The sequence below is a fragment of the Cygnus atratus genome, chromosome 3 (assembly GCF_013377495.2).
Source record: "Cygnus atratus isolate AKBS03 ecotype Queensland, Australia chromosome 3, CAtr_DNAZoo_HiC_assembly, whole genome shotgun sequence".
NCBI lineage: Eukaryota > Metazoa > Chordata > Aves > Anseriformes > Anatidae > Cygnus > Cygnus atratus.
This window is the reverse complement of record NC_066364.1, coordinates 105,805,800-105,832,551: the sequence shown is the minus strand read 5'-3', so window position 1 is coordinate 105,832,551 and position 26,752 is coordinate 105,805,800. Positions and strand designations below refer to the sequence as shown.

The window sequence follows — 26,752 nt, the reverse complement described above, 5'->3', positions numbered from 1 at the left end:
AAACAAAAACAACAGAGGAATTCACCCCCCTGGATCTTAGTCTTGGCCTTTTGCAAGCGAGCAGAAGAGGAGCTATCAAGCTTTGCAAGTCAAGTAGCCACTCGGCTGTTTGACAGCTTCTGGGTTTCAACCCCATTGGGATTGAGGCAGCTCAGGAAACCATGAGCAATGAGTCTTGTCGTCTGCTGACGCTGCTCTAGCACCATGGCAGACAGTCCGTGATCTGACAAGAGGATACGTCGTAGGGAGGCAACACTGGGATCGGTAATTGGCTTCCTGGGAAACTACAGCTGGTGGATAGGATGTAAAAAGAGGTGCATGTACACTGGGATATTGCTGCAGTCTTGGCGAGCTACTGGATCCACTTGGAAAAAAGGATTTTGCCACCAGTTTTGGTTTTTCTCCCGCTTTGGTAATGTTGGCTTTGGGGAAAATTTTTGCTGACTCACCCACCCCCAGACATCTTTTGCCAAGCCTGGCTGACCAGTGAAGAAACCCACCAGCACCTTCTCCCCTGTGGCAGACTGGTGGGGCACCTTCCCTTCCTGGTGCCCCACTTCATCCAGCAGGGCACCCACAGCCCCCCCGTCCCAGGACGGGGGTGAGCGTGCCTCAACCTCCAAGCGTGGCTGGTGCCCGGCAAGATTTTACCCTGTCTGCCACCGGGGCCCCAGCGCCGCCCCCCGCTGGCACTGCCGCCCCGCTCACCCGTCCCAGGCCGCGCAGGATGGGGGCGGCACTGGTGCGGCGTGGGGGCTGCCTACTGCTCTGGCTGGCCCTGCTGTTGGGCTGCTGGGCTGAGTTGGGCAGTGGGCTGGAGTTCCCGGGGGCCGAGGGGCAGTGGACCCGCTTCCCCAAGTGGAACGCCTGCTGTGAGAGCGAGATGAGCTTCAACATGAAGACGCGCAGCTCCAGTGGGCTGGTGCTCTACTTCGATGACGAGGGCTTCTGCGACTTCCTGGAACTCATCCTCACCCAGGGTGGGCGGCTGCAGCTCAGCTTCTCCATCTTCTGCGCTGAGCCCGCCACTCTCCTGTCTGACACTGCCGTCAATGATAATCTCTGGCATGCTGTGGTCATTCGCCGCCACTTCAAGAACACCACACTGATCATCGACCGGGCTGAGGCAAAGTGGGTGGAGGTGAAGTCAAAGCGGCGGGACATGACTGTGTTCAGTGGCCTATTCTTAGGGGGGCTCCCGCCAGAGCTGCGGTCAGCGACACTAAAGCTGACACTCTCCTCTGTCAAAGACCGGGAGCCCTTCAAGGGCTGGATAACGGACGTGCGGGTCAACTACACACAGACATCGCCAGTGGAGAGCCAGGAGGTGCGGCTGGATGATGAGCAAAGCCGCCTGTGTGCCCGGGAGGACGTTTGCCTCAACGGGGGCGTCTGCTCAGTGCTCAATGACCAGGCCGTCTGTGACTGCTCCCAAACAGGCTTTCGGGGGAAGGACTGCAGTGAAGGTAAGACACCATCTCAGCTTGCCCCACTGCCCCCTTTGCGTAATGGAGGGGACGGGTAGGAGGCCAGGCCTGCATGGAGTTTCATCTGTATGAGTGGGTCTCGCTCCCTTCCCCACTGCCTCCCTGCTGCCTCCCCTTTTCCCTGCCTTCCTGCCCCCACATGTCTCTGTGGCTGACCATGGTGCCATCACTCCTCTGTTCTCTGAGAGGGTGGGTGATGGGAGGAGGATTTCATCTGGGTGTCTTCCCATGGCAGAGTGTGATGTGGGGTTGTCCTGGGCAGAGGAAGGCCAGGTGCTACCCAGGCAGGAGGGGGTGGCCGATGTCACACTTGGCCAGAGTCAAAGGAGGGGGTGGGCATGCTTGTAATGAGCAGCTGGTGGCAATTAATTCTGGGAACAGGGGAAGCGACAGGGAGAATTCTACTGGTTCAAGTGCAAAGGTGACCCGGGTTTGTTTTTGTAGGGTAGTGGAGACCCAGAGTCTGTTTTGTATTGATATCTACTTCTGTTACATCATTGGAATAAAACCAGTGATTTATTTGGGAATTCTTTAAATTGTTGTTGGGGAGGAGGGGGACTAGACAGAGGATTATAGTTTTACACAAATGTGAACAGTACTTCTTTGCAATGTATTCAGACATTTGGAATGCCAGGCTTAGAGAGAAGACAAAAGGGCATGGGGGAAGTATATACTCCAAGACTACAAAATTACTGGGTAATTATACCAAGGAAGACAGCTTAGAAAAACAGCAGTTTCCTGAATCCCATCTACAAATAAATCACTGAGTAAAATATGATTCATATTCAGTGCCCATTGGTTTTGGTGATTGGAAGAAGTGTGAACATTTAATGCAGATACATGTAGGACTCTTTATTGTTTGGCTAGTAAGGGTACCATTGCTTGAAGCTACTTAAGCACAGAGGGTACCCATGTTATGTACCTGCAATAAAACTTAAAGGTATATGAATGAAATAAGTACAAATGTAAAAATATAATCTTCATGTCAAAATTTGAGACCAAAGACCTGAGTGTTAAATGTAAAAGGTAAATACAGATAAGACATTATATAGGCCAAATGGAGATATTCACTGAGTGGCCACATGACATTTATGGCTGAATAATTTGCCTTTATTATTTCTATCAAATTTCACTCATTATAAAAAAGAAAACATCATTTGTGCTTTATTATGTAACACCTTCTGTCCTTAGTGTCAGTACCCAAAACGATTCAGTCATTCTACATCTTGTTTACTTTATCAGCTGTTTATCTCTCATCTGCCATTCGTTAAAAAATTCAAAGCTTATTAACCTTTTAAAATAAGTAAAAAGGAAATGATAGTTTCAGAAAATAAGAAGTTTATACTTTCAGTAGCACACAGTCCCAGAAATTGTAAAATGAAGTATCTTCTTTATTAGCCTAAATCATATCAATGTGTTTAGTATTTGAATGTAAATTTTTAATGTGTATACATAAAATATTGAGTTTTCTTAGCATCTCAGAGTTAGACCCTGTTATAAACTGAAAAGCAAGTTCGGAGGGGTAGCAGTTTGATTAAAGTGACAATGGTCATTTATATATTATTAAAAAAATTATGCAATTTACATTAAAGCTGTTTATTTAAAGTGATTTTGAACATGTAATATTTATATTAAAAAGTTTATGTAATTGCATGTAAAATGAGTCAGGGCCCATCTTGTCTTTAACAGAATTAGTAAGATCATCAGCTATTTTTAAAGAACATTTTTATGTTTAGATTGAATCTCAATGAAATACTATATGTGTTTTATATATATATAAATTATATAGTGCTTGTAAGAAGATGATAGTCAAAATAATTTTGGAATCCCCCAAATTAGGATAAAGTATTGGCTTCATTCAAATGCTAATGCTTTTAAAATTGACCTCATTGGGATCAAGATTTCCCTCACACCTCCCTTTACCACTAAGAAACCTTATAAAATAATAGCAAGATATGTAATTTTAGCATAATCTCATCATAAAGTAATCAGATTCCAATTTCATTTGAAATAAAATACAAGATTTCCATTGTCAGCAACATAAATGGAACTGTTCCTACAGTTTGTATCTGTTGGTTGAGAAAAGATAACTGAAACCGATCAGTCAGGTTTGATAAAGGGTTTAGTAGCTTCTCATATGTGCTACCAAAGATACTGAACTAATTTGTAAAAACATTGACTTAATCTTCTGAAATATAAAAAAGGCAGAAGGACAAGTAAAACCATTGCGTCTGTCAGGAAAGAAACCCTGGCTATTGTTGCCTATTTCTTTTATAGCCAACATAGAAATTATGATGTTGAGTTAACGATCTTTTGTTCCTGGAATGTGTAAATTTTCCACAAGCTTTAGTAAGAGGTTGTCATTAAATTTCCCACAAGCCTTAGTAAGAGGTTGCCATTGCTGAAGGATGGAGGATCATTTCAGACCGCAATGAGCTTGAGGGAATCTTTTGAGATTTCACTCTCTGTCTTATTTAGCTTTTTGGCTAGAAATGGTTTAAATATGAAAAGTATCAAACTCACCATTTTTATCTGAAATTGTACCTACATGTCCTAGTACCAAACTTACCATTTTACATTTTTATCTGAAATTGTACCTACATGTCCTAGTTGGTACCTTTTCCTTTAAGGTGAAGGATAGTCATTAAATTCTATTTTCCTTTGAAATATATGCATATACATATATATAAATATATATATAATATAAGCTTGGATTTAGTGTGCTTCTGCATCTCTGCCATCTGTCTAGGTGCAGAGTTTAATGTTCAATGGTATAATGAGGACTTCAGAAATCAACAAACTAAAGAAAACAACCCTTTCCAAAAATTTTGATCCTGACTTACACATTTGAGAGATTTGAAATAAGTGATTTAAAGAGTCAATGTTTCAGGCCTTAGGATGCATTTTTTTGCAGCATTTAAGTTATTTTCAGAGAGAGATTATCACTCAATTAAGAGATTATAAAATCTCTCTTTTTTTTGTGAGGTAAATTTTTCTTAAAATAATGAAGTTTCACCAAGTTTTATTTGTTTTGAAAAACTCATAATAATATAACTTACTTCTAGTAAGTTTAGCTGTCCTTGTAGCTGTCTAAATCAGAAGTTGCATCATTTATGTTATCTGAACTACACCAGTGAAAACCTAGGAAAGAATCAGATGTATTACATTCAGTCATGTTCTTTGTTCCAGTAGTTCTAAACTCTCTTCAGTGGGAGCTTCGGTATGAAATGCAGAAAAAGTATTGGAGTTTTGCTTGAATATCAAGGGCGTGCTGCTTACAGCACAGAAAAATATGATCTGTAGCAGTTCTGTTGTGACTTAGTCTTGAGTGCTTATGGGTAAAGACAGTGCAAGAGGCTTCTAAAAGAGAAAATAAAATCTCCGTTTAGTACTGAAACAGGCAAAAGAATATTATTTCATGTAATAGCAACTCAGTAGAAAGAAAAGTACACAAAATTATGCTAAATTTTGTTAGAAATACGACTAGCATTAAAGTAAACCCTGATTTCCATATCAATTTTCTGATAAATTTTTGACATACACCACAACCTTTTCAGTGCAAACTGTATTATTTGATGAAAAGAATCAAATTGGTATGGTTTGATTTTATTATAAGGAGAACTGTTTGGTAAAAAGACTGATTTGAAGAATCAAATTATTAGTGAATTGTGTCAGGGTCCTAGAAGGTAAGGAGAATACATGATTTATATCAGTGAGCCTTCATATTTTTCTTTCCATTTTGCTTTTTACATTAGAATTTCAGAACACAAAAAAACCCACACAATTTTAAATATTAAATTACTCCAGTAAAGTACTGACCTTCTGACTTTAGACAGAATTTATATATATAATTTTCTTTTTATCTTCATTTGTATATAAATAATGTTGTCCAGTATCCTGTCTGAGAAAATAGAAAGATACCTCTGAAGGAGGCAACAAAAAACATGTAACACACTTTTTTGGGAGATGTTCCTCACTGACACCAGCTTCTTTTTCTTTTCTATATCTGTAACTGAAAAAAATTACATATGGGGTGATTTATCTTTTTAAAATATAGCTGGTCTTAATATTAGTTTGTTATAGAGGCAATTACTCTGTGAATTCAAAGCCATCCTTTTTAGAACGTGTTTTATTTTAACTGTCCTACTGAGTTTCTGTTTTGTGGAAAAATTGAGGACTGTTCATGCAGCTGTTCACTGTAAGAGATACTCTTGTCAGATATTCAGAACTTGATGCCAGCTATGGTTTGAACTGTGAAAGGGATTTTTTAAGGAAGCAAATTCCAGATGTCTTAGGCTAGCCAGCATTTAGATTTGTTTGTTTGGGTTCTGAATATATTATTTGAATCTTTGTTGTGCATATTTGCTTCTTCATGTTAACTTTTTAAAACTCATCCAATATTTATATCTCTTTGAAAATTTTCATTTTATAATTCATTCAATTCCCTTATGTCTTGAATATAAGTATATTTTGGCATTAATTATATTTTTTTGAGATAGGTGTTTGTGCTCAAAGTTGTACTATTGAACTCTCTGCATATACTCAATCTTACAAGAGTAGGCACTATAGTCTTTATCTTTCCTGAATAGTTAGCTAAATATACTATGGAATAGTAAATACTGAGTAAATACTGTGAGCAAAACTTTTGTTTTGATTTACACTTCAGAATCTTTATATCTAAGGCCGCACCTCGAGTACTGTGTTCAGTTTTTGGCCCCTCGCTACAAGAAGGACATGGAGGTGCTCGAGAGAGTCCAGAGAAGTGCAACGAAGCTGGTGTGGGGTCTGGAGAACAAGTCTTACGAGGAGCGGCTGAGGGAGCTGGGGTTGTTGAGCCTGGAGAAGAGGAGGCTCAGGGGAGACCTCATCGCTCTCTATAGGTACCTTAAAGGAGGCTGTAGCGAGGTGGGGGTTGGTCTATTCTCCCACGTGCCTGGTGACAGGACGAGGGGGAATGGGTGAAAGTTGCGCCAGGGGAGGTTTAGGTTGGATATTAGGAAGAACTTCTTTACTGAAAGGGTTGTTAGGCATTGGAATGGACTGCCCAGGGAAGTGGTTGAGTCGCCATCCCTGGAGGTCTTTAAAAGACGTTTAGATGTAGTCCTTAGTGATACGGTTTAGTGGAGTTCTTGTTAGTGTTAGGACAGAGGTTGGACTAGATGATCTTGGAGGTCTCTTCCAACCTAGACAATTCTGTGATTCTGTGATCTGCAACACTCATCTCTGTTACATGATCTGCATGCTGAATTTCTTGTCAGTGCCAATAGCCACTGGGATGATGTTGATACAGGAGGATAAATGGAAGTCCACAAGAGACTAAAGATACTAAAATTCTTTTGTATTTACAGATTATTAGATTAATTTAACTAAAATGTTTAGATTTAATTTAATATTTTTAGTGTTTTTTTTTTTTTTTGTCTGACTATAATCTTGAGGACAGATAGTCAAACAATCCCCAAATTGTTCAAAACTATGTTAAATGTATGCCCTTTGCATTCAGTTTTATGCAGACAGAATGCTTATGTCAGTTTAAAGCAGAATTTTGCACTGTTTTCCTAATGCAATTTGATATATTATTTTGTTTGCCAGGATTTGGCATTATAGGATATTGATTTCAATATCTGCCTTGTGTAAAATCACAGCAGTTTAAATCATGTGTCACTGGTAATTAGGAGTTGGCAGTCTGTTTTATATTATATTCTAAGAAGGCTACTTGTTGAATATAGCTAATCCTTTCAAAATGCTGATATTGAAATGGTTCCAAAAGACCACTTACGCATATAGCATACATCTTAGTACCCCAAATCAATAATATTTTATGCAGTGAGATTGTTGCTTCCCTTTGTTCCTAGCTGAGATACGGGGCCCATGTCAATTTTGAATCTATATTGCCAATTGTAAAATGTTAATATGCTAGAAGAATTTACATCTAGCAGCATAGGGTGTTGTGTCACATTGTCAAATTCATTCTGAATTTTAAAATTATTTAACAAAATCACCTATATTTTAATGTAATTATACTTCAAGGCTTACAGGCATTTTGGACCAAATGCACTTGATCTTCTGTGAGCTGCAGGTTGGCACCCTCAGAGCCTTTTAACCATAGATGCTAGCCAAAGAGTTGTGGGAAAATGTTTGGATTACAGAACACACAATTTTATCCCCTAATCATTATTGACCTAGTAGATGGGAATGGGGAAGCATACTGGCAAGTAAAACCAACTCCTGATTGAAATAGCTTGACGTGGAGGCTCACTTTAGCATATACAATTTTGATGATTTACACTTCTTTTAACAAACATACCAAAATTGGCTGGTATTTTAAAACAAAAAGGTTAATCCACCTCTTGATGGAATTAATGCAGTGTCTTGTCTTCCGGAGAACTTGGTGTTAATTTCAGAAAGTATGAAGCCATACTAGCTTCTGTAAAAATACTTTGATTAGTTTATTGTGCTGAAGTTGAAGTTGTATACCTTCATAAACACATGATTTTACAGCATAGTGAAGGGCATTCTGAGTTGTTGTATACCGTGTTCTACACGAGGAGTGGATTGCAAAGACCAAAATATACTTCCTTCGGGGAATGATTTTTTAGAATGTGACAAACATACATTTAGGTGTGTTGTTAGTGTTGTTATATATAGAACTGACTAGTAAAGTCAGAGTACATAGTATCTATGATGCATTTATTTTGTTCTACTCTGTCCAGGAATCATAGTAACATTTTAAAAAATAACTTAGTTTTTTTTTTTTCCCACAAAGATGGGCACTTTCTCTACTGACTCTTTCTTTACTGTGGTGATGGTGTCTGAGAATATTACAAGCACTTTACTAGCCTGGATTATACTGTCATATATGCAGAAGTCAGTCTTTCAGAAGCTCGGATTCTCTGCTGCCAAACAAAAAGTAGTTGCATCTGGTTGGTTCCTGTAGTGAATCATTGAAGCCATTCTCCTGGATCTTGCTGTACTCAGCAGAGCCAAAGAGCATTTCCATGCATAAAATACAGCAACTAATGAATGAAGTAGGAAAAACTATATGATTTTGATAATGCTACCTCCATGACCCTAGCCAGTTTATACCACTTCTCCAGTTTTGTTGTTGATGATGATGATTTTTCTTCGTATTGTTGTTTTTTTTTTTTTTTTTTTTTTTTTTTTTTTTTTTTACTTCTGTAAGGTTAAATTAACACTCCATACAGGATTTTTGTTAGGATTTTCTTTGTGGCAGTCAGGATCTTGAAATACCAGAATTCCTATCAGGTGAAGTCAAGACTTGAAGCTACCTCTACTGTAGTGCAACCTTTTAAGTCTGTAGAACTGATACTTATTAGCTAGCTTTAAGTTGCCACCATTCTTGCTACTTATCTACCCACGGCTCAGTGTTCAGAATACTCTGTTTCCTCCTCTGCGCAACTGGTCTGAAGGTGCCTTCCATTAGTCTGGCTAGATATTGGAAAGACTTCATAAATCCAGATATTTATCACCATTGATGTGATTGTCCCCCTTTGCTCTGCCCTCATGAGGCCTCGTTTAGAGTACTGCATACAAGTCTGGTCCCAACGACAAGAAGGATGTGGATTTGTTAGAGTGGGTCCAGAGGAGGACCACAAAGATGGTCAGAGGGCTGGAGCCCTCTGGAGGTGTTCAAGGCAAGGTTGGCCCTGGGCAACCTGATATAGTGAGTGTTATCCCTGCTGATTGCAGGGGGGTTGGAACTAGATGATCTTTAAGGTCCCTTCCAACCCAAGCCATTCTATGATTTTATGATGATTTTATGACCATCATCATCATTGTTGTCATTGCTGTTATAATTTTTAAATTTAATGTATGATCATGAAAAGTGCTATAAAAGTAAAGTTATGTAACAGACTTTGATTTCCATTTAAGGGACTCTGTAATTTGCGAAAAAATCTGTTTTACCGAAAAAGTGGGAAGTGTATTCAATAGGATCACTTCAGTAGTTACTGCCACTGCAAACAGGGAAACAGTGTATTTTGCCTACGTAGGGGTTATATACTGACAATTCTATGTAGGTGTGTGAGTTGCAGATTGCTTTAAATCACAATATATAAGGTCTTCAAATGAAAAGGTCTGACTTTTTGTTATTTTTTGTTATTTTGTGCATTGCTTAAAGGCAGAGAAATTAGATTGATTCTTCTAGCAGCGATTTCTTTTTGTAATTAAGAGAATACATACAGTCATTACGGAGGTTACTGACATTACACTGTACAATTGGAGATGTATGCCACAGTTCCAAAGTTTCAGAATTACATCTTCATTTTTGATATGAAACGGCCTTTATGTTGATCTTCTTTCCCTTCCAAGCTTTTTGGCTTTAACAAAAGATATAAAATATGACAGTGTCAAAGGAAGTATTTCAGTCAAGAGAAGACTCCTTGAGAAAGATTATATATATTTCTCAAAATTATATGTACTTTCTTTTTTAAAAAGCATATAGAAAATCACAGAATTAGTGAGTAGACATGGGATGAAGATTTGTATCTCAGTATTTTAATTTTCTTTAGAAGCTCATCGTGATTCTTCTTTACCTGTTCCCAGAGGTGACAACAGAAATGCTGATGTATGTCAGCAATTTGTGCAATGGGTGTCTAGAGGACAGCTGTGATGAATAGTGTTTTGCTTTAGGATGAATTACAGTCTTGTGATGCAAAAATAATATTATTAATAAAAATCTGAGAATCAGGTCCTAATGCTAGTTAAAAACAAAACAAAACAAAAAACTATAGCCCTTTTAGGAAAGACATTCTCTCTACTGATTCTGCACTAATACTACTAGTAATACAGCAGTAATAAAAGTGATATAAAAAGTCTGGACTCTGCTGATTTTTATGCAGCAACGAGTTTACATTTGTAAAATTGGACTCTTAACCTGAAAGGTCCAGGGAGAAGAGGAGGAGAGGCTAATGAGACATCTTCTTCCCAGACTACACATACCACTATGTCTAAGCACAGTGAATTTCAGGTATCTGTAACAGGATAGGCAGATGCTTCTCATGATACCATCTCCTAGAAAAGCAGTTGAATTTTTTTAGGAAATTTCTACGAATATTATTGCTGGCATTGAGATTACTAGTTTTGCTTATTTCATTTTCTTTTTTCTCCTATTTTTCCTCATCAGAGGAGACACAGGTGAAAGAGGATGTTAGAAACCACTGGCTATATGTCACTTAAATTTTAAGACTGTAATGGGGAGTTATAAGAAAGATCTGTAAATAGATTTTCTAAGAACTGATTAATGCCTCCTGATATTCCTGCTACGTTGTTCTTATGTGAATGTTGCTGAACTTCCCAGGACCTGATTTTCCACGAAGTTCATTTTCTGGGATTTACTGGGGAAAAAAATCTGAAATACTATTACATTGAAAAAAAAATGTGTTTTTTTTTTTTTTTTTTCAGAACATACTGTTTTTCAGAGATAAATTGTGAACAGTCTTTCAACATCAAACAGAAGAAGATCTGCTTTGTTTGGTTAAACATTTTCTGAAGAACTCTGAATACAGATTTTATATTCATACATAAATAATTCCCGACTTAAATGTTATGAGAAAAAAATAATCCTACTACTTCACCAGGAAGACCATATGATTTGAATATATTTCCTTCTTGGCCCCAAATTTTATTAGTTTTCCATAAGTGCTCTCTCAGTTGTAGTCTTTTCCATGGATTTCTAGTTTTTGTCACTCTTCTTCATCCAAAGGATTTGGAGGAGGGTCTAGGTTGAAAGTTATTTACAGAACCATGAACTTATGCCTTTATCTCTGTGGCAGTTAAACAAATGAGTCTCTTATTATAAAAACTTATGAAGTACAGCACTTTTTATTTTTGTTTTCCCCACAAAGTTTTCAAAACTCAAAATCAAAAATATTTTTCAGTTTCAGTTAGTTATGAGAAAAATAATTTCACAGTATTTCTTATTCAGATTTTTGTAACAAAGAAAGTTCTAATGACAAAAAAAAAGTTAATGTAATAGAAATTCTGACCTACTATTCATGCAAATCTACTGGCAAGCACATTTTCAATATTTGAAAAATAATTAACATTCAGAGATTTTATCTATTCTCTTATCATCAGCTAAAACCTATTCACTTATTTTAGATATCATTCGAGTCTTTAAATAAATATTTTCTTACACATTATAGATACTTAACATCACTCACATTTATAAAGAGACTAATTAAACAAAGCTCTGTTATTCAGTCATGTATTACCAGTTGTGATATATGAGTCATGCTGGTAAATTTTGTAGAAGCATGCACAGGAATGCAAGTGAATAAAATTTCCTTCCCATTTCTCTCCTACTTAAAAAACAGAAACATACCTATTGGAAGTAGAAAGATAGCAGTCTAAGTTGACGGGACCACAGGAGTTCAGAAGCAAAGCTACCTTCAATGTGTGGTAGCTTTCATCTTTTTTTGTTGCATGTGTTCAGGGGTAAAATTTGTCTCTGCATTTTCTTCACATTTGCATGAAAAAATAACAAAAAACAGTCAGTGATGCTGTAGCTATTGTTAGAGAGATATACCTAAACCAAAAAGCATACCTCTGAGAACTTACTAACAGTTAGTTATTTTGATGGTGTATTTTACTATGGGCTCATTATTCCTGGATAGCCTAAATATATAAGGTGACAAGTTTTGATGCTGTTCACCTTTGCTCTTCATCAACTTACTCTCTGGAAATTTGAATCGTCAGTAGGATCTCTCAGTCAATTAAAATCATTAGTCCAGGTACTTCTGTCTGTATAAAACAGGATTGATGCCTCTTGAAGCTAATACATTACACCATTGTAAAATAAAGGAAAAGTCAGAATCAAGTCCTCTGGTTAAAAATAAAAATAAAGATCTTTTAATTCTAATAATATTAAAACACTCTAAACCCTCAAGAAGCAATCAGGCCTAACCTTGCCCAGTACTATGCAATTTTACTTTGTGATCTTTTTAGAGGTTTCTTTTTGTCATTCAGATGCACAAAAGCATTTAGCCAGCACAAAAATGACTAAAAGGAAGCTTTGCTTGCATGTTTCATGTACCTTTTTTGGAAACAACAATTACTTATTCCTCTCTTTAAAGTGCTTGTGTTTGTACAGGTACGTTAGGAACTACCAATGCTACTTTCCCTTATAAAATTACAAATTAGTGGCTAAAAAAACCTTCATATTATAATCTCACTACTTCCTCCATAGCTGTTCTGTATTAAAATACTGGCAATTTGAGAACAGCCTGTAATGTATTTTTTCATCCATGTATTTGAATTAATCTTCATACTCCTTTGATTGTTCTTAGAGACCCTTTTGGTGCACAGGTTTTTAAAGCATAGTTCAGTATGGCCAATTTGCTTCTTCTCTAATCAACCTAATTCATCAGTATCAGTCTAACATGTATGAACATACTATACTCAAAAATCTATGCTCTGAGAATATTACTAAGTTTCAAAATAATATACTCAGAAGCTATGGACTGTCTGGACAAGGATAATCTACAATTTTAATTTCATCCCTTTCTGAGTACCCATTATGAAACAGTCTTTAATTACATGATCATATACCACTTTTTCCTCAAGCCTTCTTCCTCATTCAGTGCGTAGTCTGGATAGTAAGTTCTTCAGCATTTTGTTTTCTTCCTGCTGTTCAGTGTGTAGCCCTGAGCCTTATTTATTGTCCATATTCAAACCAGCTCTGAAGAGAAATTATCAATTTTTCCGTAGGCTTTTCTAAGTTTCTCATAACTACAATGTCTAAGCAGCTGTGCAAATATTAAAAATTACACAATATACATGTAAGATGACAGATGGTATTATCCCAGTTGTAGGCAAAAGAGACTGCAGGTAAAAACATTCACTAATACTGAGAACACAAGCTGATGTTTTCCCACTACTTCATGTTTAGCACTGTAACATCAAAACATAGCTCCTACTGACTTCAGATTACATCTCTGAGGGAATAGTATTGCATATTCTAGAATATCCAGCAAGGCAAGTTCCCAGAAAATGCAAGTATCTTTAACAGCATAGGGAATGACCACCCAGAAAATGCCTGGCCTTAGAAACCTGAGCAAAATCACATAGGATTTTCAGGAGAGAAGGGGATGGAATGCTTCAAAGCAACGTTTGCCTCTCCTTGGTATGTGGTACACCCTACTCCTTTTTAGCAAGGACTATTGTAAAGCAGGGGCAGGTATACTGCTCATTGTCACAACAGCTTTCTTCATTACTCAGTCATTGCTTACTGCTAAGAATAGACCTCTTTTGCATACAGAAGACTTACGGACCCTCTGGAGACATTAAACTGTTTAATTAAAGGCTATATCATAACATATATGAATAAAGCAGATGGATCTAAGTTACATAAGAAACCTTATGTCTCAGAGCTGCTATTTTTGACATTGCAACAACAACAACAAAATTACTGAATTCTAAAAGTAAAATAGTCAGTGTGTATAATGTTGTTTATAGGTTTTTTAGACTACACCCCCGTTTACACCCCAACCTCAGCTATTGACTTTTCTCTTCAATCAGGAAGCATCCTTTCCACAGCACCTGCTCCCAGCAGGGAGGCTGCAGAATGGCTGACACGTCCCCTATTCCAAAATAGGGTAGCTGTACCTAGCAAAGGCTGCAGTCATCTGGAGTTTCAAATAAAAAGGCTCAGGTTAGAGTACAGAACCACAGTCCAAATAATCTTTCAGGAGTTTTCTGATAAAAAACAAGATATCTATCTCCACAAGCACTGTGCAAACTTTTTTTTTTTTTAACAGATTCTAGCAGGATTTCAAAGGTTTGGCAGAAAGGTTTAACCCTGAAAGTCAAGTCACTCCTGCCCAAATGATTTTTATTTTTCTGCTTCAAAATAAGAGTAAAGTCAAAACAAATCATAATAGAAATGAAACTTATTTAGAGTTCCCTTGGGGATATACTACTGATAACATAAATGTCGTGTTTTCAGCTGAGCTGGGTTTTTGTTTGTTTGTCAGTTTTGTGACTAAACCTTTTTTTTTTTCTTTTTTTTTTTTAACTGAATAATAGAGGACTTCCTTATTATTCTTAGTCCCTCTCAATTTTCTTTAATTACTGTAACTGATCTTTCTCTGTAGTATGTGTTTTATAAAGAAAGAAATCAAGCAAATTGAAAATCTTATGCCTATTTTTTTCAGTATGTTTCAGAATCATTTTTCCAATGAATTGACTGAGTTAACCTAAGAGACCCATTTCATTGTTTAATAAAGTACACGGTATTTGCACGTGCTTCTTCAATGTTGCAATTAAAACAAACAAACAAACAAAAAACTTTCCTTACCAATTTTTCTTAAAGTTTTTATGTAGAAGTTTTATATGAAACAATAGTGTAGCTGTAAAAGAATGTTATATACAGAAGAGCCAGAAATGAAGTGTTATTCTTTGACTTGATCAGCCTATATTCTTAGGACATTTCTGTCTTTATGAGAGCCATATTTATTAATGTTCCAGGAACCTTGAATACACCTTTATTATTTTTGTCCTTGTTTAGAGATTGTTTCTTTCTCTGCCTAAAAAATAGCCATTTCTCTATTTGTGTATTAAAAAATTATGAAGATTAAAAAAATACATTTTTCCTTTTTGATATTTTAACCAGTATCTTGTACCATTTGACTATCAAGCCTGAGAATTTAAAAACAAAAAACAAACAAACAAAACAAAACAACAACAACAAAAAAACAGGAGAAGCTGAAGGCAGGTTAATGTCACATTTTGCAGGAAGACAGTGCCGGTCAAAAATCCCAGTCCTCTCCAGTACTATATGACATCCCCCCTAAAGGTTGTTTTTTGCTAAGCACTGAAGGAAATATGAAGTAGTGCACTCTCATTTTACTGTCACTTAAAATACGTCCATAGCTCAGCAGTACTCCTCTGCAAACTTTTTTTTTTTCTTTTGAAACAGGATAGTATACAAAGATGGAAACAGAATTTTTCTAGGCTAATGGGACCATAAGATATCAATAGAAATTAAATGTACTGATACTTTGACCCTCATTTAATCTACTACTTGCACCTACCAGACTTCTCAATATATCAGCTTCTGTGATTAATGACAACATTCTTGCATTTCATAAACTGGCAAAAAAAGTCTTCTCAATTTAACAGAATTCTAGAAAACAACTTGTCCTGAATGCAATGCTATAATGGCTCCCAAATTTATAGCTAGATAGATAAACAATTGTTAATATACCATCTATACCATCTTTGGGGTCTATATCAGTAAGATTTATAAATATCTATTTTTCAGTATTTTAAAAATGAATGCAATTTTTAGTTTAGCTTAGGAATTTTCAGTCACTTGTAAAACAGTCCATGAAGCAGCCTGTTTTAGGTGCAGCTAAGAGGTGAAACAGTATAGCCATTGCACTGAGGTTGTCTTTCAGATCTGCCCACATAAATATACATGGAATCATGCGCTAGCTTGGTCTTTGCTACAGTGGTTTGGGTAAAGAGAAATAGTTTTTTGTTAATTCCAGATCACTTGGATAGAGCAGTTACTCACACAGTTATGCCACTTGATCTGAAGGAGCAAATGGAAAGGACTTTTTTGAGCACCAACATGCAGCAGCATAAGGGGTGTCAAGCTCTTCCGCTCAGCTGCATCAGAATGGGGCACGACTAGGCTCTTGTTTGCACACCTTTGAATTTCTGTCTGTATAGCTGTGATTGATTCCTGCAAATGGTATGGATTTATCAATATTCTTGCCAGAAGAATTTTTTAAGGAATTTCGTGGATTAGGAAAGTATTAGGAAAACTTTCAGTGATTTGGAAGTATGTTTTATAGGAGTCTGTTTTCAAACACAAGGCAAAATTTGGCACCAAATAACCTAGTATCTATACAGTACTATATCTTAACAAAAATCAAGAAGTTTTTAACTGAGCTTGCGAACTGGACCTCCTTTTTCTGAGTCAGTGGCATCACTTTTAATAATCTCAGAAAACCTCTCAGTACTGAAACTTTCATTAGAGATTGTTTCATTTCTCTACTTAAAAAAGCTATGTACCATTAAAAAAGCTAAGCTAAGCTAGCTTAAAAAAGCTAAGTACCATTTTGAAAGCTAGCTATCAAAAATATTTTTGAAAGTTGCTTTGCTTTTTGCTGCACTTCAAAACATGTTCCTAAATTTTATTATTTCAGTTTAGTTTCAATGTAATTTGGTGTTCTCTCTGACTTTATGTAAAAGTTAACCTGCACAACTGGTAATAAAATGAGACTGGCAGTAATGTTCAAACAAACCCTTGGTAACCAAAAAAAATGAAGTCAGGGGAGGAAAGCAACTTAAATATCAGAAATGTTTTTAGATAATGTATCGTGCTCAGCAAATTATTGGTTAATGAATTTGGTGTGTATTGTCCCCTAGGGTGCACCCCAAAGGGTGCACAACAGTCTGCTCTGAAATGTTGGATTCCTTTATACAATAATTTTAATTTAGATAGTGATCTTTGGTTCTTTAATTTTGCAGTTGGGTTTTGGTTTTTTGTGGAATTTACTACAGTTAAAAACTTACTATGCAGAAGGCCCTTTTTTAGCTTTGGACCCAGATATTATTTCTTCTTCTTTAAAAACTGGATCCTTCAGAAATGATTACATCAGATGAATGGTAGACATCTGGAAGCATAAAATGGAGAAAAGGAGAGATGAAGGACTAAGAAGTAATTAAGTACTGGAAATGGGATTTGGAATTGCTATTTTATATTCACAATTCTATTACAACTTCCTTATTCAAGTATTTAATCTCTCTCGTAGTTTTTCATCCATACAATAACATTAATAATATTCACTGTCTTCTTCCTATTCTCTGTTTTGTATAGTAATGTCTGAGATTTTTCTCTGTAACAACTTCCAATACTAACTACAACAGAAATGGGTCTTAGACATTACATTATACAATATTAAGCTACAGATGCAAACATTGGAGCAAAAGTAATAAATAAATGTTTGCAATTTAGGTTATTCTAGATTGCTCTAAGGGTAACAAAGTTCCTGGTATACTCATATATATTCTTTATAAACATTTGTTCTTTTTTTTTTTGGCTCTTTGGGATACCCTCTTTGGGCCTGTTTTATAGTTTATTTCTCATAGCAGAACATACCAACAAGACCTGTTAGCAAGATTAATATACCCTTGAATAAAATGGTATTTGTTTATAAAGACATCTTTAACAAAAGTACCATCAAAAGATTCTTAATTTTATCTCCCTTGCAATCTAAAGCAAAGATGCTTTTTGGAAATGAACTGAAAACTTACTAAAATACATATAACATTTTATCTTTGGGGGATCATTGTCCACAGATTAAAATAATTTTCTTAGGATTTAATATTACTTGCTGATGATATTGTATGAAAGATTTTGGAGCTTTCTGGCAGAAAGTGTTTATAAAACAACATAAAAACATAAAGCTTTGTGCATGCAAAAAGATGTAAGGGGAGAAATAGTGATTTTTCATGAATACTTGGTTATGCAAAGACTATGACTTTCATCCATTCCGATATTCTCAAGCTCTCAGGTCAAATAAAGATAAAACCAATTTGTTGTCATTTTTGCCCCACATGATCTAGAATGCTTGAAAGCTGTCTTAATTATTATATGCATTTGTACTACTCATTTTGGTACATGCTTGTGAAAGAGAGAGAACAAACAGAAGTTAGGTAGTTTGCTGAGGAATGTAGGCACATTTTTAATTCTTCAATATCCCAGTTAGATGTGGAGATAACATCTAAGTTTTCTTTTATTTTGTTTTCACAAGGACCTTGTTGATTTTGGCTCCTTCATGAAGGAACATTATTGCCCAGCACTACTCTTCTAGAAGTTTTCTGAAGCAAACAAATATTTTTTGCAAGCCAGAATATTTTGTTTGAATGAAGTTGTGTTCATTTTTTTGTGTTTCAGTTTTTTTGGAGCATAAATTTTTGTTAATGTAATAGCAACATAATAAGAAATTATTCAGGATCCCATTAAATTTTTAACAATGCTTTTTTAATACCCTAACATACGAATAATTTGCAGTGGCAGATCTGTTATGTTTTTCAACAACAACAACAAAATGTTCTTAAGCTAAGGATTTCTGGTCTATTTTAGCAAGAGAGTGTATTCAAGGCTAAATTTCATTTGAAAAAATAACAAATTATACACAGTAAAGAACAGTCAAAAGAAAATTCTTATACAATACATGTGAGATTAAAACAAGGACTTAGTGAAGCGTTGTCGTCCAATTCCTGGCAGCTTGCACTATGTGTCCATGCCTGAGCAGGGTACTTGGACTAGATAACCTCCAGTGATCCCTTCCTCCCTTAAACATTCTGTGATTCTGTGATTTTTGAATGAATATGGTATGTTTGCACTATGAAAAAATAAAAATTGGTATAAGAGTATATGGCAAACTATATGAAATGAAAAAGAAAAAAGACCTTTTGTTGTGAAGGTACAGCAGACTTCTGAGTGACAAAATTAAGCAGGTATTTTTAGCTCATTGGTAACCAGTCAGTCGAAGATCCAAAAGAAAATGAAGGAATCTACAACTCATGTGTCTCCTTCAAAGCTGTAAAATAGAATTCATGCTTCTGTAAGAGATGAGATTGCTGGAAATGTAATGCAAGTTCTCCAAAGGGTAAGACTTTCAAACTGTCCATTTTGGTCATTCTTAAGGAAATTATCAAACGAACTAACCATATGGCCAGTCTGGAGGATATGAAAAATAGTAGTAAAACAGCAGGATGCAATTGGACCATAACACAGTTTTACTCAGAACAGGTGCTTTCATGTCATATTTATGGAGTGACCATAAACTAGTAATTGATTGCAATGCTAAGGTCAGAATTTGATAGCACCGAATTTGTCTGATCTTGGAAATGCTGGTTTATAGCATAAGACTTTCTTAAAGGGTATCCTAAAACCTAATGTCTGAATCAACTGAGATTATTCTGCTTTATGCTTATTTGTCTGTCTGTTGAAACAAAAGACACCCCTCCCCCCCCCGCTTTAATATACATCTGTTTCTTTTTGTAGCTATGCACTTCAGCTAAAAAGGGCCAAATCCAGTAACCTTCTGTTTTCTCAAGTCTTGTTTTTTTCCAGAGAGGATGGTTCAGACTTCAAAATTTGTGGATCAGTGTAACCAAACAGATACTTCTATCAGAATACAAGTCCATCATAATAGAAGGCATTTGCACTCATTTCAGTCTGAACTGCCACATAACAATTACAGTTTTGTCTCAGCACCGTGTGAAGTGTGGACCTGCATAAACATGAGTATTTAATCTGAAAAACTACATTTTGAGAGACTTTCCATAAAGCAAATTGTTTCTATACATATTGATATACAAATATCACTATGCCAATTTGTGTTAATCTAATGAACCAGCATGGATTTTATCTGCCATAGATTTCATGTTCTGGGAGGATACCAGGTTATTGGTCCTGGTTTCATTACAGCATCACTAAGGGCCTTCAGGTCAATATAAACATTCGTTGAAACATGTTGCTAACTCTGCTGCTGGAGACTGTACATTTCCCACTGAATATATTCACAGTTTTATGCCAAAAAATGCCATGCAATCTTCTGTCCATCATTTCTACAATCTGTTAATATTGCTGTGACTGTCAGCTGCATTCATATCATTACAGAGCAGTACATCCTCCTTTTTTACTTCACGTACTATTCCAGCTTAGGAAGATATACCTGTTACTATCTACTATTCTTTACTTATTATTATTTTTTTAATGAATATAATACTCATCTTCTTATGTTGATCACATTTTCCAAGAATGACAAGATGTCTGAGATTCTTAAGCAGTTTCCTTTTAGCATTCCCTAGTTATCATATTGTCTGATTTGCATTGCTGATTCTTTTCTGATGTTGAACCACATTCCGCTAAAATTTCCTCCCTCAGATATTTCATTCTTATACTAAGTCAGACTGACTCACATTCCTCAGTGAATGATATTTAACACAGTAATAAAGATAAGGAAATACATGTAGTAATAGTCATTGATTTCAGATGGCCTATATTACTACAGATGGCCTCTACAGTCTTGAAGGGTTTATAGGAAATATTTTACTCCTTTACAATCTCCTCGAGTGTCCTACTCTCCCCTTACTGCTAATTCTTCCTATTTCTGTTCCTTATGAGAAGTTCCTTTTCCATCTTTGTTCTTGTGTGGTGATCCTTTCCAGTTTTCAGTGGTGTGAAAGCTTCATTTCAGCTTTCCCAGTTTTGCCTACAGCCCATGTTTTCTATACAGGTCTGGCAGGCTTACTGTTAAAGGCATTTACTCTTTTTGTTCAAATTATTTATTCTTTGCCTATTTTTAAGACTTTTTTTCTCTTTTTCCTTCAGACCACTGTCTCTGGCCTTTGGCCGCTCCTAGTAATCATTTCTTTCTCACCCACAATGAAACCTTTGAAGTTGGTAAACTCTACTTTAAGGAGTAATTTCATTTAACTTCTTTTATTGCTCTCTCCCACAGTGGGATTTAGATAGCTTTAAGGTGGTGGTATGTTGCAATGCTACATAATGTAAAACAGGATACATTTCATTAAATACATATGACACAGTTTCTTGTACCTAGAAAGTGACACAAATGGAACAGTACAGTACCTGGATCACCTCCTCAAAATTGTTAATTCAGTTCATACAAGAAACCCATTACAGTATTACAGAATTTTCATGTCTTTTATGTCAGATTGGAAAAAAAAATCTGATTGGGAAAGTTTAAATTAAATTGGCTACAGAAGCTATTTTAGGTACCCAAGTTTGGATTCCATACAGAAGCAGCATGTCTGTGTTTTCTAATGCACTCTATGTAATGCACCTGCTGTTTTTTCTTGTTCTTTGAAGTGAGGTTCAAATGTGCAGGCAGAGAAGCCTCACAAGCTTTTCAGAGGATAGAAAATGCTTCAGCATCGACAGCTGCCTGGGACTGCCACGAAATACGATCAGCCCAAAACCTGCAATTGCACATGAAGATCAGCAGATAAAGTGGATGCAATTTCATTCTAACTGATGGACGCTTGGACCTATGGTCAAAAAGCTAACCTTGCATTTATTGTATCATTCTAGCAATCACTTCAGCTGTGGAGAGGTCCAGTTGAGCTATTAACAAAAACACTAAGGCTTGATTTTTTATTTTTATTTTTTCTCTTTATAACCAACATAGCTGAGGAAGTAAACAAAATTAATCCAGAAATCAAGGGCAAAAAGTAACAAATTAATCAATTTTCCTTACTAGCAACACATTATACATCGCTAAGAAAAAAAAGCAATGAGAAAAGGTCTAACGATATAGTTTATAAATTGCAGTTTGCATGTCTTTGAGACATAAAAATCAGTTATTGCCTATAAAGGATATAATGGCATCACTGAATGTTTGGAAACACCGTCGATCATTATCATTCCTGAGGGGTTATATTAGCCTTTCCCTCTGTAAAGATTTTGTGTTCATCACTTGACATCGTGGAGACCAGGAAGCCTACATAATTCCAAAATGAGGCTGAAGCTAGAAGAAGCTGAGGAGCTCCTTACGATAGAACTTCTGTTGGTTTTAACAGTGTTTTGTCTTACATTTCCCACAGAAACAGAGGATTTTCCTTTGTTGGAATTTCTCTCCTTGTCAACAAAAGAAGGAAGGGAACAGTCAATCCCCTAGCACAGAAAACATAATAAAAACATGGGCTAAACTCTGTTTCCAACTTGAGGTAATTAAGGAGGAAGATAGTCAAGGTCCTTCAGCATCAGCTAACAAAGAAAGAAAGCATGGCAGAACATTGTGTGCAAACTCAGGAGAGAAGGAACACATTTCTGCTTTTAACATTTGATCTTCTTTACTTTAACCTTTAATTACATCAGTGACTCTATGCATGAGAGGGGAATTAAAGCCTATTCTAAACTCTGAATTCTAAAACCCCTCGCTCTATAGGGAGAAATAATTTATACAGTCCTGCAATCCAGGAATTTAATGAGCCTTTATGCATGTAAACAAAGTTATAGCTCTTCTTAGCTATTGCATAGCTGTTCTGTAAATGTGGCTGGGGTGAAACAAAGCCGAAGTTGTATACAGCTTTGGGGATCTTACTTGGATTTTAAGGATGGTGATCCTGTGGTAATTCTATTCAGACTTGTTAAATTGTTGCATTCTAGAGCTACCAAGTATATGCTTAGACTGTGATCAACTGTCCTAGTTTAGGCTGGGATAGAGTTTATTTTCTTCATAGTAGCTGATATAGTGGTGTGTTTTGGATTTAGGATAAAAAGTAATGTTGATAACACAGCAATCATTTAGTTGTTGCTGAGCAGTGCTTACACCGAGTCAAGGACTGTTTGGCTTCTCATAGCACCCTGCTAGTGAAGAGTCTGGGAGTACACAAGAAGCTGGGAGGGGACACAGCTGACCCAAACTGACCAAAGGGATGTTCCATATTGCATGCTATCATGTTAAGTAATAAAACTGGGGGAGGGAATTGGCCAGGGGGCTGCCATTTCTTGGGGACTGGCTGGGGATCAATTGGCTGGTGGCGAGCAATTGTGTTCTGCATCACTTATTTATTTATGTATTGCCATTATTATTATTATTATTATTATTATCATATTAAATTGTCCTTATGTCAACCCACATATTCTCTCACTTTTACCTTTTTTGATTCTTTCCCCTATCCCACTGTTGGGAGGGAGGGAGCGAACAGCTGTGTGATGATTAGCTGCCTGTTGTGTTAAACCATAATATCAGCTAATACTAGTTTCTCTACAGTTCAGGCCAAACAATTCAATCTAGTCATTTCTTAAGCAGAGAAAATTTGAAGGGAAGTAGCCATGATGTATCTCCGAAAGATTAACAGTGAAAAAATGGTTTTGTTGAATTTTGTCAAGACTAAAGGATTCTTTTAAAATCTGAAATAGGAATCAGCATTCAGGAAAATGTGGTGTATAGAATACAGAAAAAATGTTTGTCTGTCATTCACATCTTTTACACCATCTCAAGATGAACCCTACTACTGTACAATACCAAAGAAATCCACCTCAGAAGGCGTTTTCTTTGTTTTGAAGCACAAACTTACAGCAATATGCCTCCTTATTAAAATATGCTTATACGTAGCTAAGCTGAATGGATTTTTTTATGAAGTGATTCATCATTAGAAAATGATTGAGAATTTAATGAAATACTCCCACATAAACATGTCAGTTGGAACAAAGATTTCATCTGAGATAATCCTCATCTTACCTGAGAAGCAGAGAACTGTATCCTTGCAGAGCCAGCAGTCTAGTGGTTAGGGTATTTATCCCCTGCTTCTTGAATAAATATATATATATTTCTCTTTAGAATAAATTATATATACATTTGCAAATGCTTTTCATATCAACACATACAAGCATAAATCACAATAATTATTTTATTCCCTTTTTCGCTGTAGTCATAAAACAAGGTGGAAAAGGGGAAAAAAGGAAAAAAAAAATAGAATCAAAGAATCAGGAGCTTCCTGTATAAGCATGTCTTGAAAATAATTTACTTATATTTTAACCTTATGCAATAAGTAAGTTTAAGCCAGTGTATTTGTAAATCAATGTCAGGACATTTTAGTTATCATTTGTGTTGATAGAAAAATATAATGGAGGATGCTATGTAGGTCCTATTAAAAGCTTACATTTGAGTGACTTCCTGTAGCATTTATGTTTTCTATTGAAAGACAAGACTTGAACAAAACATATATAAATATGTCACATTTTCACATGTAATTCCCAAACTTTCAAAATCAGGAACTAATGTATGCAGTTAACCCTAAACGTGCCTATAATTATCTGATTTATATAACATATGGTAGCCAAATCAGGGACATATATTTTTTAATTGAAATACACGAGTACTTCTGGCAAGAAAAAGGTAACATTCTCATCATGTATCTATCAGAAAGTGTAGAAAATATACCTGATTTCCCTTCCTCGTAACACCTAGACTTATATGATCCTATAACATGGCTGCCTTGTTTCAGCTGACTGACTTTAATGAGGGATGTGGTGCCCAAATGACTTGGGCCTTGACAGTCTCTGGGAGTTGGCAGGTATTAAAGAAACAAAAAGCATATTAACCATTTTGCACATAAGCCTTGAGCTCTGAATTATATCACCTAACAATGACATAACCATTTGTATGTTTTTACATGCATTAAATTTCACGTGACTGATGGACTGACTCTTAACACATCTGCAAAGGAGAAACAGTTATTTCCTTCTTTTAAAAGGGTTACATAAGCATAAATTTAAACCATTTTTATTTTGAATTTATGTATTATAGTTACAGAGACAGAACTATTTACAGTATCCAAATGAGTTAGTAGTTAGGAAAAGCTGACAACTTATGTTAGAAGGAATTTGGTATATTTATGCCATCTTTTATGATTATTTCTTATAGCCACAATGGCTCAGATGCTTAACAATTTGTCTTTCATAACATTTGCTAACTGAAGAGCTTGAGACAAAAATATCCTTAAAAGGGTATATCAAACACTCACTCCTTTTTTATAGGAATTAGCTCAAAATCAGCTCTGTCACAGCAGAACATTTAGTGAGCTAAACCTTATCTAGTCAAACAGCTGAAAGACACCAAAGTAGTAAAAGGAGGAGTATAGTGAATGAGCACTGCTATTGTTAAGCTACAGAAATATTAATCCATGGCCTCAATATCAGCATGTCTTGAATGAACATGCCACTTGAGAAAATAACAATGTATTAGGGCTCCACTGAAAGATTTAATATTCAGTTGTATTGGTTGATCAAAAAGTGTAAACAACATAATAAACATGGAATCTCTGTATACTGATGATAATGGTTAGCTTTAGCTCTCTGTCTAGACCTGCTAAATGCTGCTAAATGAATTACTGAATACAATGATGAGATGTGATTTGAGCATTCTGTTCCCAATATTAATTTTCTGGATACTGGCAGAAGTTGCATAACCAATAAATGAAACAGTACATGGGCATATGCTCACACCTGTCAATAGCAAATTGTAACTTTGACAGCCCAGGAATGTTAGGAGTAGAGGGGCAAGTGGCTACAGTGCCCAGACCATGTGGAAGGCAGACAAAATGACGTTTTCTACTTAATATGGGTGCTAATTTCAGTGCCTACTTTTTATTAGTGATTTTATCCTTTGAAAACTGAACAAAATAATGAATTAGTTATGTAGGAGATTACAGATGTCATTCTCATGGAAAACTCTTTTATGGGAAAATAAATTCAGTGCAAGACATCTGGAAGGCAAAAAAAATGTTCAGTTATTGAAGTTATTTTTGTCAGTGATGTTAAATGGCAAAGAGAAGAGCTCAACTATGCACATGAAAATTCCATATCCTTCTTCATTTTGAGCATAAGCATATTTGTGTTTATCTTATTTCATCATAGTTTTGTATTCTATATATAAAAGAATGCATAATGATGCAAATGTAGCTGAGAACAAAAGTGGGAGAAGGACGGAATGAATTTCAGAGCTCAGTAGAAGTATGCAAAAAGTCATACATGAAAGAGGAAAAAAAAGATTCATATTCTGGAGAGCAAGAGTATGAAAGGGAAATTGTAAATGATGTAAGAAAATGTATGGACTTGTATGCAACAGAAGCTACAAAGAAGAGAACTAAACACATGTAAAATAAGGAAAATAATAAATATCGTTGCAAATAGTGGGTCACATTCTCACCTGGATAAATAGATGTAACTTCAATGATTTCAGTTTCAGCTATACTTATTAACAGCCAGATCTACAGTAGCAATTTCCCTGTGGTAATTGACCTGTGGTAATTAACAATCATTGACCTGAGGTAGACATAGTTGAGCTCGTTGCATCTCTGCTGTAGCTAGCATGGGGGTTTACTTCTGCTTTCAGACTTGCCCGGGTTAGTGTTATATATCTTCCCAAAAGGTGCATTGATATTATATTTAAAATAGTCCAACAAGCCTGCGGTTCTGCAAGCATAGATTTCCCTAGGAAGCAGCATGCTTAGCAACAATGGTATCCATGGCAGTATCTATCATGTAAGAGTCTAAACGTGGAAGCTCTTTCCCCTTTCACAGTTTTTTTATGTTACTACCGTCATGCTGCCTACAACTGGTTCCAGCCCTCATTCACAGCTGAAGCTGGGCCAAGTATAGATGCACAGGAGACCTGATCAGATGAGTGTGCTTATGACCCCCATGTGAAGCCCCCATATTGATAGTTTGGGATTATGTGGCCAGGTGTGGG

General features: G+C 36.1%; 1 protein-coding gene across 22 annotated transcripts in view; it reads left to right on the top strand.

Moving 5' to 3' along the window:
• The first annotated feature begins 727 nt into the window (after positions 1–727).
• The window catches only part of NRXN1 (neurexin 1), a 731,365-nt gene continuing 705,340 nt past the window's right edge, over positions 728–26,752 (top strand). For 17 of the 22 annotated variants that reach the window (XM_035562244.2, XM_035562216.2, XM_035562225.2 and 14 more), the window contains exon 1: positions 728–1,466. In XM_035562244.2, coding sequence (XP_035418137.1) covers positions 728–1,466 — 739 coding nt within the window. Of the gene's footprint in view, positions 1,467–4,962; positions 4,982–8,105; positions 8,142–9,418; positions 9,427–22,103; positions 22,117–26,752 lie in introns of all 22 variants that reach the window. The other 5 variants (XM_035562070.2, XM_035562234.2, XM_035562108.2 and 2 more) reach the window with 2 other exon arrangements.